Source organism: Plectropomus leopardus, chromosome 24 (assembly GCF_026936395.1).
Source record: "Plectropomus leopardus strain MGB_pleo_1.0 chromosome 24, ASM2693639v1, whole genome shotgun sequence".
Taxonomy (NCBI): domain Eukaryota; kingdom Metazoa; phylum Chordata; class Actinopteri; order Perciformes; family Serranidae; genus Plectropomus; species Plectropomus leopardus.
The window spans coordinates 10755807-10775264 of NC_142199.1; the positions used below are offsets into that span (position 1 = coordinate 10755807).

At 42.4% G+C, this 19458-nt stretch overlaps 1 protein-coding gene across 2 annotated transcripts in view; it reads left to right on the forward strand.

The window, feature by feature from the left end:
- Nucleotides 1-19458, forward strand: part of nrp2a (neuropilin 2a) — an 86690-nt gene that overhangs the window by 64950 nt on the left and 2282 nt on the right. The window contains exons 12-17 of one of the 2 annotated variants that reach the window (XM_042512909.2): nt 2252-2332; nt 2533-2637; nt 8340-8605; nt 9148-9244; nt 11598-11630; nt 18855-18917. In XM_042512909.2, coding sequence (XP_042368843.2) covers nt 2252-2332; nt 2533-2637; nt 8340-8605; nt 9148-9244; nt 11598-11630; nt 18855-18917 — 645 coding nt within the window. Of the gene's footprint in view, nt 1-2251; nt 2333-2532; nt 2638-8339; nt 8606-9147; nt 9245-11597; nt 11631-14934; nt 18390-18854; nt 18918-19458 lie in introns of those variants that run through there. The other variant, XM_088074238.1, reaches the window with a different exon arrangement.

A 19458-nucleotide genomic window follows, 5' to 3' on the forward strand; every position in this document is an offset into this window, starting at 1 on the left:
TTTAATGAGACGTGTCAGGGAAAGCTAACAGAGCAGTATCGGTATTTTTCAACATGGACTCTATTTTCTCATGTTTTTGTTTCTAAATGACTAATGGGAGCAACAGTTTTTGAAAATGGTCCAGTGTTCAGTGACGGGGCTGCAGCCAGCAGCAGTGAAATAGGCTGCAGTGTAAACACTGCATGTTCCCACCATCAGTTTATGTCCACTAAAGTGTTTGTTTTTTTGCCACTGACAGGTTCAGAGTATTATTATAATGTGTAACGATATATAGATAGGATCCCTACAGAGATGGACCTTTTTGTTAAATCGTAGTTCTTTTTTGTTTAACCAGAAACAGCCTTGAAATCACTATCGGCAAACATCCCAGACTCTCCAGAAATTAACAAAAAAAAATAGTAATATGTGGGACACCCGGTAGTTCAATTGCTAGAGTAGCCCCCCCCCCCGCCTCTAAAAACTAATTTTCCGGTTATTTGCTGTTACTAATTTCTCATAATTTGTGGGGCATTCCTTGCCATTTTGGTCGTTGACTTTTTTCCCATGTTTTTTTTTGTTTTGTCTGTTTTTTTTTTTTTATGAGCCCATTTGAAAGAGGCCGCGGTCATATATCTGTAGCTGCAAAAAGAAAAGTGTGTAGCGAAATGACAAAAAACGACAGAAACAAGTTACTATATAAACATGTGTTGTCATTGACCCTTTGCCATGGTTGTACAAAGAGAATCGGAGGCTCACACAGTTTATTCACATGATAAATTTGGATCTTTTGGTTTGAAACGTGACCCAAACCTCTGCGTTAACTCCCACAACACACCAGAGTTGACCCATCTGCTCCTAATAACACAGCGCTTTCTCCCACTTTACATTCCAGCTGCAGCCTGCTCAACATGTGTCAGTTTGTGCGCACATGGGATGAGTTTTAATGAGCAAGTCGCTGGTGTGTTGTTTGTGTTTCTTTGTGATGTATGTACACTTAAATAGATGTTAAGGGCAGAGAGAAAATCATACATTTCACTCCGTGTTTGCTCTCCGTTCTTTCAGTGAGTATGAGTTATAGAGTGAGCGAGACACTTGTGTGTAACACACGATAGCTCACACATGCGCAAAAAAACAGAGCGGGAGACAGAGTGTGTGTGTGCGCTGTATTCTCCCTGACAGCCAGTGAGTAGTCCCAGTCAGAGTGTGATCATCCTGCCCAAGGTCGAGGGGAGTTTGTTAGACACATCCATCCATCAGCCTTAACCCCAGACGTTCTCTGTGTACATGTGAATGTGTGTGACTCTGATTGTGTGTGTATTAGCATGTGGACATCAGCATATTTGAGTCAGTGTGAGGCAGATACTGACGCCTGAGCACCCAGACACAACATGACGGGGGCCCCTTTGGGTGCTCTTGGGCTATCTGTGCCTGCCCTCGCCTGTCTCTGACACTCTGGGTGGGTTGGCCGGATAGAGACAGGAGACGGCAGGAGATAGTTTCAGACCATGACCTCACATTCTCAATTATGACTTTATTTCATTATTTATACAGGGCACTGAGACAAACTGTTTGCGTGCAGAGTTATGGGTAAAATTGATTCAAATTAAAAGTATATCGACCTCTTAGTGCAATTAAAGGTCCTGTATGTGACAATCAGAGCATTAATATAGCAGCACACTGATATTTGCTATGTGAAGATATAGCTGAGTAATGGCTACGTAAGAAGAAAAAAGAAGTCTGAGTGCTATTGTGACTGATTTATTTCTGTGTATCCCTCATGCTATCTCATCGCCACCGCGCTACACTGTGCTTACACGCCACTTAACATTGGTATTTTGACGGTGGCGTCTCGGAAGCATTGCACCTACCTGCCGGATGTTTTTACTCCATATCAGCCTGCCTTATTGTTGCCTCATATGTAGCCTGCAGACATGACGGTTCTTCATCTAACTCTCAAGAGAGCAAAACAACTCAAACTATAACTTCTTCCAGCTTACTTCCCTGTCTAAATCAGAAGCATATAGGCAGAATGGAGAGTCATAAAAGGTAGAAAAAGACATTATCTCATTACCTGCTGGTCTTTTCTGCCTTTGTTGCTTATCACTTCCTCTCACATCTGTTTTTCCTGCCTCTCCCTCATGTGTGCGGAAGGAGAAATTCCTCATAAATAATCTCTTAAACAAACATTAGTGTGTCCTCTTTACAGTAATCTGACGTCTGATTGTTTCATACACCCACCTTTGACCTGCGTTGTGTTATGTTTATTCCATAGAAACCACCACGCCGGCCGACACCGTCACGCCTACTCTGCCCGCCGACATTGAAACCACCACTGTCCCCGTTACAACTACAGGTGAGTCCAGGCAGCAGAGTATTTTACACGAAAAGAAATAGTGGATTAATGGCGTTATTAGGGAGCAGTAATAGAAAAGATGAAAGCGCTGAATGGCATTATGTAGAGCAGCTGCTTCTTTATCTGAAATGATTTCTCATACCTTTGTGCCCTTTGGCTCTTACTCACGTTTCCTTCCTCGCTGCTCTGCACCTCTACAGCCGCCACGTCTCCGCCATCAGACAGTGTGTGTGACTTTGACCATGGCCTGTGTGGGTGGACGCACGACCCCAACGCTCCTCTGCTCTGGTCCCTGCTCAGCAGCGGTGAGTCTCTTCATCAGTCATGTGAAGATTCTGCTCATGACTCAGAGCTGCTGTCTGGTTAGCAGAAAACTCAGAGCTGCTTCAGGAAGTTTTTATGCCTCTCTGCCAGCGATAGCTGTGGACGGTGGTATTATGTTTTTGGATTGTCCATCCTCTGTGTGCACATCACATTTTCTTTAACACTATATCTCACAAATGCATTGAGTGAATTTCTTCAAAGTTGGTACAAACATACACTTGGACTCAAGGATTAACTGATTAGATTTTGATGGTCAAAGGTCAACAGTCAAGGTCACTGTAGCCTTGTCTGTCTTATTCATATGAAAGCAATATCTCAAGAAAACCTTAAGGGAGTTTCTTCAAATATTGCACTAATGTTTTCGTAGGTCAAAGGTCAATTTTCCTGTGACCTCACATCTGTCTTGTTTTCTTGAACCCGATATTTTAAGAACACCTTTAGGGTCACTGTGACCTCATAAAACATGTTTTTGGCCATAACTGAAGAATTCATACACACATAATTATAATAAAATATCACACAAATGTCTAGTAGGATAAAATAATGACATGATGACATTTTTCATCCAAAACGTCAACTTCGCTACGACATCACTACTCTGGCCATTACTCAACATCACAACTCAAAGAGAAGTGGAGACATTTGGTCAGATACTAAACTGATGATGCTAATTTTAGGTGCCCACCTTGAAACTGTGCTGATCGTATATAACTGTTTTGCAGGGAGGAAGACATATTATAACAGTGAACTGGTAAGACTAGTTCTCCATGTAGCATTCATTTGATGGACATTGACCTGAGGGGGTTGTTTTGTTTTAAAATTGGTCTAACATTTAGGATGATTTCACAACAACAATGGAGCTAGCAGCTCAAGTGGACATCACACATGACTTCTTTGCTGCAGAGCTTTTATGTATGCAGCTACAGGGAAAATTCCATTTGGGCGCAGAAAATTGCACAAGCACAAATGCACTGAGTTTATTTTATCACTGAGTCTAGACAAGACACTAATTAAATGGAGTCATTCTCCCTGTGCATCTTCATTGAGTCCTTTTTTTCAATTTGATTAAAATAATTCCTTAAATTGAGACTGGTCTAATTTAGCGGGCTACATCGTCTGCCAGCCGCGCTGCTCTTTCCAAGCGATTGAGAATGAAAATGGATTGAGGGAGCGAGTGGAGTACGAGACACAGCCGCCATGTCAAGCAGCCTCACACGCGACATGTGACACGCGCAAGCTCGCTCGCCTCTGTGCATCTCGGCAGGAAGGGGTTAAGACCCAGTAGCTCCAATTAAGTTCAGAGCAGGAGATTCCAGCGACGAGCGGTTATTCCCAGCCGTCCGTTCCTGCAGGCACATCCCAGATGATGCTGTGTAGACTTCCATCTACTTAGACATTCCTTAAAGAAATAATTATTCATTTTCCCTTCATACACGCCCGCGGATCAAAAGTACAGCTTTTGGCGTGTTATTAAAAACTATAGAGGATGTATCCTGCTGGGTTCAGGAGGAATTTTTTTGCAGCACTATTTATAGCAGGGAGTTAGGGATTGTTATCCCAACCTTGTTTTAAAATTCATTGGTTTTGAGCAAGTCTCCATGAAAGATTCAGCATCTCTCCAGCTGGAGAGAATTAAAGACGAGCTTCAGCATGCCCTCTTTCTTGTCAAATTTGTGATGTCACCTGGGTCATGTTCAGCGGGCCTCACAGCAAAGGTTCCCTGAAAGCGTGACCGATTTAGGTCAGAGTCGTTTTGACGGGGGGGCTTCAAAGCAGCGTCTTTCATCACCGGCCGCATTGGAAAGGTTTGCTTAGATTAGTGAGGTTGTGGCTTTCATGTATGGAGTACCATTTCCAGGCGTTTTGACACGCCACGCCAGCCTTTGATTTTTCCCGCTGATGTCAAAGGTCAGAAATCCCAGCCAACACTGGATCATTATTTCACTGCTATCAAATCGCGGTTTAATCCTCTGTAGAGTTCCTCTTTCTCATGTGATCTCCTCACCTCCTGACCCCAGTCATGAAACCAATTATTAGGCACAGAGATGGAATTATCTGTCATATACTGTGTTATTTGGCTTAATATCCCCCCGCTAGTAAAATCATGCTAAATAGGCTTCATAGATTGAATCCTTGTTTGCTTCTCGCTGCAGGAGACCGCTGTGAAATGGATTAATAATGCTCTGTTGTGCTGCGTACAGCGAGGCAGTCTCGATTATGAGCTGTCTGGCGAACAAGAGGCACAACAATGGGGGGCTCGCTGTGAGGCTGAGACGGCGGAAGAGGCTTTGGTGCACACATCAAAATGTGCGATAAAGCACCTCGCAGAGTCACAAATATGTTTCACTGGCCCGTCCTCTATATCCACACAGTGTAAGAAAACAGTGTCATGTGGAGCAAAGGGAAGCACACACACTCATTCCAAGGCTGCGAAGGGCCAAGGGACATACTGTCACACACACTGTCTGAAGTGTCACACACAGGCGAGTCTGGGCGTATGGCGGGCAGAGGGGAGCTGTCAAGTCGGAGGAAGATTTGTCCCTCCAGATACTGCTTGTCGGATCTGCTGGAAAGGCCGCACACACGCGCGCGCGCACAGCGAAAGGTTATCGACCCAGTCACTCAATAACTTGGCTGCGCTAAAAACACACACACTTTCTCGCTAAATGCTACTGTAAGGCGCTTTGGATAAAACAAAAATGTTGTTGTTTAGTCCAGCTCCCACGGTATGAGTCAATTTGCAATGTAAAGCCAAAGCTCAGGATTTATGTGCTTCGCTGTACAATCCGATCATACAACCAGAGTGCTCACAGTGGGTCACAATCATGAAATGTCAACAAATCTGTGAGTAGATCTGCACATAAAACACCTCAATACTAAAAACCTACACCGGCTTCATGAGCGCTGCAAAAAACTCGGATTTGAGCATAGGCACATAGGAAAGAAAAACTTTGCAGATGCTTAGATTGAAGTTATTTTGAGTTGAGTTGAGAACAAATATTCTATTTAGTAGTAGTTAGTAATGGTGTGACACGGACAGATCCACTGAAGCAGTCAACAGCAAACTCAGAAACACACATATTAAATTGAATTAAATAACTCATTCACATTTTAAGAAACCTAATCTCAAGCTTGTTCTATTTGTCAACTAATTTAGCTAAATAACTTGGTTACATAACATGCAGACCTGATCAAGAGAAAAGTAAAGTAAAATATTATATTTCCCAGATCCTCTCCATAATGTTTTCAAAAATTTTGAATAACAATCTGAGCCTGTCAGTGGCGAAAACAAGCAGTTTCAGGGGCCGTTGACATGGGAAAGGTGGACCATCTCTAAATGTTATCATATGAACGCAGAATTTTTTAAAACGCAAAGGAAAGACTTCCGTTTTTGGTAGGGCTGTTCTCGCCTTGATGCTGCACATTGCTCAGAGTGGTTACATTGCAGCCTTTTTCTTGGCTGCAGCACTCTCTCAATACTTGATCAGTTTTACAAAATGTTGTATTTGTTAAGCAATAGTAGAGTCCCATGACACGTATAATAACTGTACTTGTTTTTGCCACTGAGCAAAAATAAGTACCTTGTACATTTACTGTGCAATATTGCTCCAAGTTGTTACACTACAGCCTGTTTTGCAGCTGCCGGCTGAGGCGCTCTCTTACAGTACTGGAGCTATTTTAAAAATTGTAGTTCCCATTAGTCACTTTGACATAAAAACATAAGAAAATAAGGTCCAGGTTGAAAAATACAGAAGTTTCTCTTTAAAGGCAAATCTTGTGGTGTCACGAGGTAACAAAAACTAAAACAGACACACACTCTGGAAAATACCTTTTTTTCTTTGCCTGAGAGTACTTTTTTCCCTACTTGTAAGACAGAAAGGCCCAGAGTTGCTCACACACACACACACACACACACACACACACACACACACACACACACACAGAGTTGTACATGATAAAGCAGGTGATTTAATCTGCAGATTGTTGATACTGGACATTTTCCCACCGGGCCCACTTAAGAAATTCTTCACCAGACACCTCTGTGAGTCACTCTCTCACACATTTTTCTCTCTCTCTCTCACACACACACACACACATACACACACACACACAGTCAGACATACTGTAGACTCACCGATCTCTCACAATAGAATTCATGTCGGAGTCCTAATTTGCAAACTAAACATCCTCTGGTGTAAACAAATGGAGTGGCGTGCATTTTGTTGGGCTCTTCCGTTGTTTAAGTCAATCACCTGGGAGGGAATGAAGAGAAATAGTCCCCGAGGGGTCTTGGCTGGAGTCCGGGTAGCGCTCTGTGTGAGAATGACGCTCTCACTGCCCCTATTCTTCTCTGTGTTTATATTTGTCATTTCCCTATTGTTTGGGGTGACTATTGTGCAGTAGCGATCCCGTTCCTGTTAGCAAATGGTGATTCATTTCTGTTTTGTTTGAGGTATCTGTAATTATGTGAAAACATACTGTACATGTGTGCATATGGATATTCATGTGTCTCAGTCCGCTTGTACGTGCAAACAGGGATGATTTATGATTGTAATTGTGCGACTGTGTTCTCACACTGTATGTGTATGTGCTGCATTCGTGCCCCACAAACCAGCAGCATTTACAGTGCATATCAAAAGAGGAAACATCCTTTCAAATTTCTGAGTTTTTGTCGCCTCCAGGGCTGAAATGGAAACCCATTAAATCAGGCCTTTTTTTCCCTCTTTGGTTTGACTGTAGCAACCAGCAAACTCAAGGTTAAAACAAGGCTCTGCTCATTTCAGACAGTGTGTTACAAATACTCAAACAGCTTGGTTGCATATTGTTGCTGTGAAATTTTTCATGAGGTTTTATTTTATTTTATTTTTTATTTGATCCGATGTATTCCTGAGTTTATCGTATTAGGCTTAAACAGTTTCATATGTCCAAAGTTTAGAGGGTTTTGGAAACCCGTCTGTTTTCAAAGCACGGAAGTTTAAAACAGTGTGTGTGTGTGTGTGTGTGTGTGCTGATGTTGAATTAATTGTTTTGTAATTCACAAGTCAGTCTCAAGTCTTTGCTGTCAAGTCTCCCAAGTCAAAACAGACAAGGTGAAAGGTCCAAGGTCAAATCCTAAATTAAGCCCCAAGTCAAGACAGGCAAGTCCCAGGTCAAATCATAAGTCCTCAATAAGGACAGGCCAGTCCCAGGTGAAGTCCCATATTTAGTCCCAAGTCAAGATAGGCAAGTCCTCGGTCAACTCCAAAGTCAAGTCCCAAAACCTAAACATTGACATTTGATTCCTAAAAAAGTCATTATGCACTCTTCACCAAACTTAATGTCATTTAAAAAACAGAGTAAAAAAGATATTTAATTTACAAAAATGCTTTTTAAAATTTGTTTTTAGCTAAGCATTTGCTTACTAACCATGTTAATATTAGCCTCATCTTACTGGTCATTGTGTAACTTCAAGACTTTGAAGGAAGTTGGAGGTTGCTGCGTTTGCTTCTGTAAAGTAAAGTTTAAAGTATTTTCAAGTCAAAGGGCTTTAGTCCAGCTGAAGTCTTTTGCAAGTCTTTTTTGATTTTTGCAAGTCTAAAGTCAATGAATTTGTGCCTTGATTTTTGACTTGAGTCCACGCCTCTGCATTTTAAACTTTTAGAATAACGCAGACTCATCTTTCCTCTCATAATGTCCCCTCCAGAGCTCAACAGCTATCTGTACATGGACGCCAGCCTGAAAACAGAGCAGCAGCGCGCCCGGCTCGTGAGCCCCGTGGTGGTGGCCGACACGGGGCCCCTCTGCCTCCTCTTCTCCTACCAGCTGTCAGGGGAGGCCCAGGGCCACCTGAAGGTCCTGCTGCGCGACGCACACAACGAGGAGACTGTGCTGTGGACGCTGAAAGACGATCAGGGCCCCGTGTGGAGAGAGGGACGCACCATCCTTCCTCAATCCCCTAAAGACTTCCAGGTAGTAATAAACCCGTGAATGCGTCACACTTCTATCCAATATCAGCTATATTAAAATGTGTCTGCGTGATAGTCGGTATCTGGGTCAACCCCTTTATTACGTGTCTCCCCAGAAAGAGAATCATGTCTTTTATTTCTTTATCAGGCATCAGTTTTAATCTCTCTGTCACCTTAGGCCAGGTTTGACTTCAAAAGGAGCTAAAGTAAGCCATATTGTCTCTATTGGCGGTGTGATTGTTTGGGGATCGCTGTGCATTTGTCAGAGACATCACAGGCAGTTAGCGTTCTCATGAAAAAGTAAGTGGAGGAAGCTTGCAGAAAAGGGGAGGATGATTGCAAGTGTTGAGCGCAACTTTGAAATCACAGGCACCATATTAAGTTTTTATCCTCTTTCTCCTCCTCCTCCTCTCGCTTGTCCCCATTTTCAATTCGCCTCCACCCCTCTGCTCCCTGTTGCCTTCATCCTGTCTCCGTCTTCCTCTTCCTCCTCAACTTTTACCTCCTCCTCCTCTTCCTCTTCCTCCCCTGTTTTGGCGGCGGTAGGTTGTGATGGAGGGTTTCTTTATGCACGGCACCAGAGGACACATCTGGATCGACAACATCCACATGAGCCCGAACACGCCGCTGAAGGAGTGTACACGTAAGTCACACACATTTCGGGGACAACTCTGACTGACAGACGGGGACAAACTATATTTTTCTGGCTCAGAATGCCAAGAAAAATATTGAAAAAAAAAACCCAAAACACACACATCCATTCGACCCACCACCTCTCATTGTCTGTCAGCTCCACCAGGGACGTTTTTAGGATTTGAAGACATGCAGGCGTAGCCCGGACCTCTGTAGGGATGCCCTGGTTGATCCTCCTTTTTGATAAACAAGTTCTTGTCTTGCCTATTTTGCAGTGTATTTACCCTGAATAATTTTTTTTTCACTTAAATTATGAATTATGAATTGTAATGTTAAAAATATTAGTAGTTGTTAGTAATTAGTACTGAGTAGAAACAGAATATTTTACAATTGCTTTCATTAAGTATTTATCGAGTGGACTTGGAAAAATAGTCTGTATTTTTGTTAAAAGTGGCGATATCAAAGAATTCTTTAAGCACTGGGTAGGGACTTAAAGGGTGTTTTTTTTGGGGGGGGGTTGGCTTAGGGAAGGGGCATACAACCTCAGATGGTTTTGTGTTCATTTTACCGCCGTTTTTAAAGAAAAACTTGTTTTCTTTAAAACTTTTTGGTGATTTTCTTTTTTTTTTTTCTTTTTTTTTTCTTGTGAAATCTTTGGTGATTTTTTTTTTTTTTAAACATGCCTTCCAAATCTGCAGGCCTGCCAAAATAAAAATTGACAAAATTACACCATTTATCACAACCAGAAACTGCAAAAACAGAAATTATTGTTGGGTTTTTAAGTTTCTGATGGTCTCTTAACACATCATGTGAGATGAACACTTTACGTGTTTTACCTGAGTCACTCCGGGTCAGGGAAAAATATTTGTATCTTTGAGGAGGGTAAAAAAAAAAACAAGCCACCCCCTGCCTCTGATAAATATAGAACAGTAGAGCAGTCCCCTAGGCCTACTATATATACAGCATACAGTATATATATATATATATATATATACATTCATGCTTCAATCTGGGGCTATTTATTAAACATTCGAGGCTGAAGCCTTGGAAACCCACTTCCAGTGACATCACTGAGCTCCACCATCATCTCGCCCTCCATCATTTTGCCATTTCCCCTTCACCTCCTCCACTTTTAGCCTGGAGGTCTTTGAATGGTGATACAGACAAAGTGATAAACACCCCCAATCCTCCCTTGGCTCCCTCGCCCTCCCATCCCAGTTTCAGAGACTCCTCCAAAAAGCCCACCAAATATCGAGATGAAAGGAGGCAGGAGAGGGAGGGACAGCATTTATTCCTCCACAAAAAGAAAAGAAGAATAGGAAAACTAGGCCATAAACGCCCCTCGGGCCCCAGCGATGCTAATCTATGTTTCATTAGATTTCTCTTCTTCTCTTTCTCCGCTCTCTCTCTATCTCTCTCTTGCGCTCACTCCTCTGTCGTATTTGTAAACAGAGCTTTTCCCGAGCCGTCAAAGGGAATTACTAGACAGGCTGTTTCCCAAGCAACTTTTCTGGGCGCCTGGTGCGAGCCGAGCGCCAGCGCAGCCGCCTTAATCTGGCCCGAGCAGGGGCTTTGGAGAGGGTCTTAAACAGATCAGAGAGCGAGCCGGGGGTTCAGAGCCAAAAACCCGCCGTCATCACTTCTGAGTGTGCTTTGGAGCTGGACCACGGTCCAAGTGTCATCAAGGGGGAGTGTGTGTGTGCTAAGTGTCGCTAGCTTCTGTTTTTGTGTTTTGTGTGTGTGTGTTGCAAGAGTCTTGAGAGCAGCACAGCAGCTTGGAAGGCAAAGAGGACAGCCCAGCCCCCCTCCTTTGCCACTCCCAAAGCATTCTGGGATGTTGCTTATCACCTAACGCAGTTGAGTTTTTCACAGTACGTTGGTGTTCCCGCCAAAAAGAGCCAGTTCCCAAGTCCCTCTTTCTTTCTCTTGTGCTCACACACTACTAAAACACACATACACCACGTCTTTGTGTTTGCATTCCAGGCAATCAAAGTGAAGGTTCTGCTCTGTGCATTTGCAGCAAGCCAAAAACCCCCCTGCCCACTCCACTTTAACTGGACTCGGCAGATAAACAACTTGAAATGAACTTTGCGAACACACACACACACACACATACACTCTCTCAGCACAGCCCATCTCAGATTCCCAACTCACACAATGCACTCCGTTTGAAACTGGCAAAGGAGCCGAGTAAATGCCATAACACATGCGAGTTATCTGAGGAATTAACTTAAATTTCCTCAGGAGGAGTTTGATAGTCTTGTGACATTTGTGTGACATTTGGCTGACTTTTCGCTCGTATTTAAAGTTATCTAACAATCGTCTCTCTCTGTCTCTCTGCTTCTCCCTCTCTGTCCTCGCAGAACCCTTTGCAGCATTTTCTCCAGAAAATCCAGGTGAGTTTCACTGCTATGATGTCACTTCCTCTCTGGTCTTGCTTTCTGCCCGTTGGTATGCACTAGCCTGGGGTTTTTTTTTTTTGCTTGGTGGCACTAAGTTGTTTCAAACATTAAGTCCAAACCGACAACACCGAGGCTGCTGGAGCTGTGTGTGATTCCTCATGAATAAATCTGCATTCATTATTATTAAAACGGAGTGATTCATGGCATCATCAGCAGCATGTAGACTTCACCAAACAAATACTAAACCCCTTGCTAAAATCTTAATTAGGGCCTGAGCACCGAAGAGTGAAGCTGAAGGAATTATCCTTTTACTTTTTCTTAACAAATAAAAAGCACTTTTTTAAAGGACTAAAGGTGCCCAAAAGCTCAAAGGATTTTGTGCAAGCATCAGAACGGGTGAACATTTACATCTGATATGGGTCTTGTGATCTGGTGTGAAAAAATTGGCTGAGTAGCACCCCTTACAGAATTTCTACAAAGCAGCCCCCATCGGAAGTTTCACCTGGATGTACAAAAATTGTGAGGCAAAATCTTTTTGGGTTTTATAACCTAAACCCAAAAGGAGATCAGCCAATATGAATTTACAATTCAATTTTTGTTCTTTTTCCACCATTTACAAGGGTCATACTTTAACAAACTCCTCTGACAGAGTTATTCCTATTGACTTTAGGTTTTGTCTCTAGCATCTAAAGACATCTGACATCAAAAGTTATTAAAAGCTCAAATTTTCGTAGAACCGTGTCACCATGGTGAGGCCTCAGACTTTTCACACCGATGCCCACTGGCAAAAGGAAACATTTTATACTTTGATTTACTTCTCCTGGCAAGTTGATCATTTCTGCCTCAAATTTATTTTGAAAAGCCTTAACAATTTAATAATGCTTTTTTCTGAAGATTGTAAATTTTGGTCAAACAGTGCATGTTTCACCATGAAACACAAAATAGTTCTAACACGAGCATGCATTGTCCAATCTGTCCAAAACTGCTCACCCATGATAAGAGTCCAGGCAACATGACATCTACATGACACAACTGAGTTACAGTCATAGCGCCACCAACAGGCAATAAGAAATGACATGTTTTATAGTTTGACTTTGACTTGGAACAGAAATCAACTACCCCGTTAGCCGTCATCCTGTCAGTACCTCCTACATGTACAACGGTGCGAAGGCCCTTTCATAGCTATTTGCAGCTTTAATTAGCAAAAAAAATTTCACAAACAAAAAAGTTGGAAAATGAATTCATTGAGTGATGCGCTGTTGTGCACCAGTTTTACCTTGTCAGTCTCGGTGGAAACAAAGGATTATTCTCAAAAGAGCAAACTCTGCGTGCAAGGCAAGCTGAATCAAGCACACCTCATGGAGCCAGATATTTGAAAAGAGCTACATATTCTCAGCTCCACGCTGCCTGACACAGCCTGAAGGGTTTTAAATAACTGTCTGCCTCATGAAAAATATTTAGAGCATCCTGGGGGACTCTATGAGATTGATGTTAGTGTTTTGGCATCTCATAATGTCTTCCAATAAGATAAGAGCTCGGCGGTTTCAATGTGATGTGTGTGCACTTCTCCGGCTTTTCTCCTCCTCTGCCTTCACATATACACACCGAGGTTCTAACCCTTGACAAACACACACATTAATATCACACACACATACACCAGTGTCCCCAGTGAAAAGCAATCAGATAGAGTGACTGAGCAGCGGCGAGCACGGGTGTCTCTCTCTCCTCTCCCTTACTCGGCGCTGTCTAATGAGTGTGTGCAGTGTGAAGTAGCAGGAGCACGCACCATTTCCCTCTGTAATTATGTGACACGGTCCAAAAATCAGGATGTATTCAGCTCTGCTTCACTCTCCCTAGTTCAATTTGACATTCTCTCGCTCTTACAACTCTCCACATCAAGTTTGGATGGCACATTTTTGTAGTTTTCCGATGTCTTCAGGGGTTCGTTTTTGCATAGCCGCCTTGGATAGAGGAATAGAGGCTTCTTGGAAGGTGGTTAGTTGGTTCTTACCAAGAATTTGAGACGGGAGGTTCAAGCCAGGGGCAGCAGCGTAGAGGATCTGTGGAGATAGTCTCCAAGGAGACAGAGCTTGGCTTGAGGAGGAGAGGACTGGCCAGGAGGCTGATGCATGAGAAAGAGGGAAATGAAAAAGCAGGAACAGAGAACAGGATAAATTATGTACTCAAAACAAATCTGCCAACTCGAGCCAGCTAAATACCAAATCCCAATCCAATACGGGCTCCGAGAGCTCTAAAACATTGGATTCCCATGTGGTGTCTGACTGATTTTTGCATGGAGACTTTATCAGGGGGGCCTGTTTGTGACTTCCTGTGCCAAACGGGAAGAGGAAGCTCCTTAATTCAATGTGTGTGGGTGCTTTTATAACTAATTATTTTGGCTTTCACACCAAGTCATTCCATCGGAGCTTTGAGAAAAAAAATAATTTCGTTATATTTGACTGGATCAACCATTGGACTGATTTCAAACCAAATCTCTTGATGATCTTGGTGTGAAAACTTGTCCCAACCCAAACTACATGGTCAGTGTACTTTTCAGTCTTTGAATTTTTCCTTTCAGAAACAGAAGTGAGAAAACAAAAACCAAATAATTATTTGATTTTCATTTCAAATCCAATTTTCAAACACAAAAATGAAAAACAAGCCGTTTACAGGTTCAGAAATAAAACATACAGGATACTTAGTGAGAGAAGCAAAAAATGAAGACTGAACTTATTGTCATAACTAACACTGTAAATGCTGTGTAACTTTGGTCCATCAGCTACAGAAATCTGTGTGTTTGTCACATGAGTATGTTCGTCAGAGGTTTTCCTGCAAGGTGTGTCAGGAGATTCTGCACTGAAAATGGAAGACTTCATAAGACTTTAGACTTTATTTAATATTTATTAAAAAAAAAGAAAATTAAGTGGCATTTCTATTCTGTAAATTCGATTTCTGGCCACCAAAACTAAAAATGGCTTGTTTTTTAAATTTTCGTTTTTGGATTTTAAAAATGAAAATCAAATATGTATTTTGTTTTTTGTTTTTCCATTTCTTTTTCTGAAAGGAAAATTCAAATACATAAAAGTACACTGACCCTATATGAGAGACATGGATGCATTTTCATTTTTTTTTGGCCTTGGAGATTTATTTTATTTTTTTTGCAACTGGCATGCTTGTGCATGCTCATATGAGGCCTGCTGTTCATGTGATGAACACCAACAGGGATAGAAAGTAGAGAATTAAATGTAGTGCCACTCCTCTTTTCCCGCTGGCCAATTACTCTGTATCTCTCCACCAGGGGGAGGCGTTCCTGTGCCTCCCTTGCCCATCCACTGGTATTACATTATGGCCGCCGGGGGCGCCCTCCTTCTCCTGGCGGTGGCCATCTTGGTCAGAGCGCTCTGTTGCTGCCGACAACACCTGGCCACCAAGAAGAGCCAGCTGTCAGTGGCGTATCACAGCTCCTCGCAGTGCTTCCAGTATTCTAACTGGTCCTCCAGTATGGCCGCCCCAGGGGTGGAGCCAGTCCTGACAGTGAGGTTGGACAGCCGGGACCGCCACCGTACCCTCTGCTGAAACGAAGCACTTAGCTGTGTTTGGCAGAGCGGGAACTTGTGATGTCAGCGGCGCAAGATGCCGCAAGATTGACCGACCGGATGAACTCATTTAGTTGCAAGGGTGATGACGACCTAAACTGCCAAGTGAAAAGTTGCAAACACTGTGCTCTCTTTCTGTCTCTCACGGAGCTTCGGTTGCTGTTTTCTTTGTTCCATTACGGAGTTTGCTGTTGACATTTTCACACTATGCTGCTCCTGATGAGAGGACTGAAGTCTGAGTAAGTTATTTATCTGAACAGCTTGTTTCGGACCATTGAGTGCCGTCTGGTTCCTCATAACCCCAACGGTCCTCCTGGAATGACCCCAGCATGGACACACACACAGACATGTGTGAGCTGAGGGGGAGAGAACGGGGTCGAGCTGGTTCCGCTGCGAGAGCCAGCCAGAGCTGCCAAACCACAGGCTAAAACAAGACCCCAGAGACACGAGGAGCTCTGCAGCGCTGCGAGAGAGAGGAGAAAACTGTTAGGCTGAGAGGCATTCGACATGCTAGCTGTGGAAATGATCTGGCAAGCCCCAGAAAATAAAGCTCGTGGTATCTCTGTAATAACAACACGAGATAGCTGTGATATGAGTTGTACCAATAGCGAGGGGGGTGAAGCAGAGGAGAGAGAAAAATCCTTCCATTGTGCTTCTCAACAGAGCATGTGCACATTTAAAAACAAAGGAATGCAAATCCATCATACTTTAAGTCCTGCATCACAAATGGAGATAACCAGCTCGTTTGATTGAACGTCTTGTCTCCTCCTGATAAAGGCATCAGTCAGTGATGGATGCGGCCGTCTTCAGTGTTTAGTGTTTCATCTTGATTGTCTGGCGTAATAAAGCACGTTGTTCCCACTCCCATTTACGCTCCATACCACCCACTCCCGTTGTTCCCCGTGTCTCTGAGCTGCCCAGATGAAACTCACGCTGAGCCCGAGCCTTGTCGTGTTTTCAGTGGGAATATGCGCTTGTTGTTTTTAGGGTTGTAAATAGACACAGCTGTCTGCCATCACCATTTTTTGCTTGATTTACACTCCTACAAATCCCACAATGCTGCTGCACCAGCTGGAAGCCATAAGCGCAGTGTTTTCTGTATATGTGCACCCTTGAGAGGGATCCAAGATATGATGAAAACCAGAGCAGAGCGCCAGCTATTGATGGTTCTGCATCTAGTGCCATAAGACGCCTTGAGCGGCTGTTAAAGGGGAACTACACCCGCTTTCAAATTTCAAATGTTATTCCTATGATCTAAAACAGTCCAGAAAATATTACAAAACATGAATGCCTCTGCCAGATCTCAAAGTTAAAGTGCTAAAAAACAAATTTATGATGTCATAGAGAATAAAATCTGGAACTGCTCATAGACGATGAATGGTGAAAGATGTTCTCGATGATGCTGAGAGCAGCCAGGGAAAATTCTGAGTATTTATTTTCTGTTTCAGGACTGAGGATGTTGAATAAAACTCAATGAGTATACAAAAGAAAAAGAACTTTCTTTTGGTCCACAAAATCAGGCTTCCTGTTTGTGGTGCAGCTCCAGACTTTAGACCCTATGACATCAAAAGTTTGAGATTTAGGACGGATTAAATTTTTAAAAAATGTACCCTTCTCCCTCATTTTGAGTGCCCCTTTGTCCCTGGCAACAGACTAACAAGGGGGAGACAACCCTTCGAGGCCCTGACATTTAAAAAGGCATGACTTACGTAAATATAACTATGCAGTAGGGGGTTTACTGCTCCGTCTTTACCCAGAGAGTTATATATATATTCCAATAGCAATTTTCAATGGTTTTGCATTTTTGTAATACTTGTTATGAAGAAAATGACTCCTCTATTCCAACAAGAATGGGGACGCCTTACCTCCTGGAGGGATGAGGGCTAAGTTGAAGGGGCTAGGAGTGTTTTGGGATTCAGCCTCTGATTTCTGGCTTTAAGAGAGAGCAGCTCATATTCGCCATATTAACTGGGCTTTCCTCGGCCATGGAGATAACATGTTGGAATTCTGAATTTAGTTGTTGTTCCCCTTTAACATCAGTGAAGACAGAGCTAATGCACTTCTTACTAAAGCATATCTGAAATCTAAACACCTGTTTTATTGTTTATGTCTCAAAAGTCTGACTGAAATAGACAACTTGGCACCAATTTCTGTGTCATCAGTCGGGACAGAGGCGGTGAGATTTGAACACGAGCTCAGTTTAACACCCTAGATTGGATCAAATTGAGGTCTTCACTCTGTGGCTCAACGGGCCGTGCTTTTCGTGATCTGTCACACCAGCAAAAATCCATCAGCCACTATAGCGCACAGCTCAGCAGAATGCGCTTCGATTTGTTGCCACAATTTGGAAGCTGCACTTTTCTCTTTGGAGTGAAAAAAGTGTTTTTTTGGCACGCTCTCACCGTGTGCTTTTAAATCAACTCATGGAGGAGGGATTGGACACCCTACTCAGGCCATCTCGACACCGTTACGCTCCAAGCCTCTAATAGTTGTAATTAGTTAATGGACAGATAACATTTATTAAGGCTGCGGTAAGCACTTTTCCCTCCCATCTACCGCACCTTCCGCTGCCCAATCCGCTGCCAACTACAGTTCCCCCGGAAACAGTATTAATAACGCCATTGGCCGCCATAGACCTCCACATCGAGATGTGTGCCTTGCCAAGCAGTTACTCCCACTCCTGCATGCTTGCCAAGAGCTGCAAACACACACACACACAAACACACACACAAAAAGTGAAAAGAAACTCATCTAAAGTCTAAGTACACTTGAACTATTTGGCTCAACTTAAGTGCTGCAGCCATTGCTAGTTTTAACACACTTATAATCTTCCAATTCAGACGCTCACACACACATATCAATTTTCAGTTCAGTGAGTGTCACCGAACGGAAAGCACTACTTAAAATGTTGACATTTGTTTCTCTTTTTTTAATTTTAATTTACTCATCTTATCCACCACTCTTAAACTTGACAGTAACCGTGTCGATGATTTTAATGGTGATAATGATGGGTTGCGTTATTATTTGACATGTTTGCATCTTTCTCCACACGGAATGAACAGTCTTATACCATCAGTATGCTATGTGATGACTGTGTGTTTGACAGGAATGTATCATGATGATCTTTCTCTATTAATAAAGTCATATTTTTCTATTATTGCAAGACTTATGTGTGTGTATGAATGCCATAGTGCGATGTAATCATAATTCGCACCAGTTCATATGAATTTGCAGTAATCAAAGGGTTATTGTTTAGGATGTATTTGTCTGGTCTGTTGCTGATGATTGCATATGTGTAGATTTCGTGGTAACGCAGGGGGCACATCACCCTCAATATTTAGAACATGTGCATTTTACCTCTGCTTTAAAAACAAGCAGAGGACTTTTATTTTGAAGAAAGACATTTCTGATGCAATAAAGGTGCAAATTGGTGCATAAAAAGTCACCAGGATAAAGAAAATAAAGTGTTTGATGCTCAAAATCTACATCCCTGGTTGATTGTATAAAAAAAAGTATTTAATTGGAAGCAGAAACAAACAATTGTTGTGCTACACAATAATATTTCTGTGTAGAATGTGCTTGATGCTTAAACATCCTGTTTCCTGTTCTTTCTTTCCGACAGTTAAGAGACCCAATGAGTTTGGAGATGGGCGACTGTTCAGTGGCAGAGACCCGCTCGGTGGAGGTAAGACACAAGAAAATCACCTCAGCACATTTTCATCAGTACAGTCTGAATTTCAGTCCTTTCTAAGGGACTGGTCTTTATTTTCAGAGGTAGCTAGGTCATTTCTTCTCTTTTTTTTTGTTTTTATCTTGAGTTTATCTAGACTCCTGAGCTACTTAGGGGAAATAGGCCTTAACCCATATTGTTTTTTATATATTCACACCAAATGTAGGTTATTGGAGCCAAAGCAATGAGCAAAAATCACTGTGTTATTAAAAAAAACAGCTAAATTCTGAAATAAAATGCATTTAAAAAAACAAGCAAACAAGGAGCTAAATTCTTGAATAAAATGCAAAAAAACTTAAAAATCATCATCATCACACACTGATGTTTGAGAAGTTGAAAATTAAATTGTTGAAACAAAGCTTTGTTTCTTTCAAAGATGCGTGCATGCAGGAACACATGAATAAAGAGCCATATTTTGTGAGGTTGCTCTCTGCCTTCTCATGATTTTTTTTGTTTAAAAAATTCAAATTAAAAAAAAAAAAAAAGTCCCTCCCAG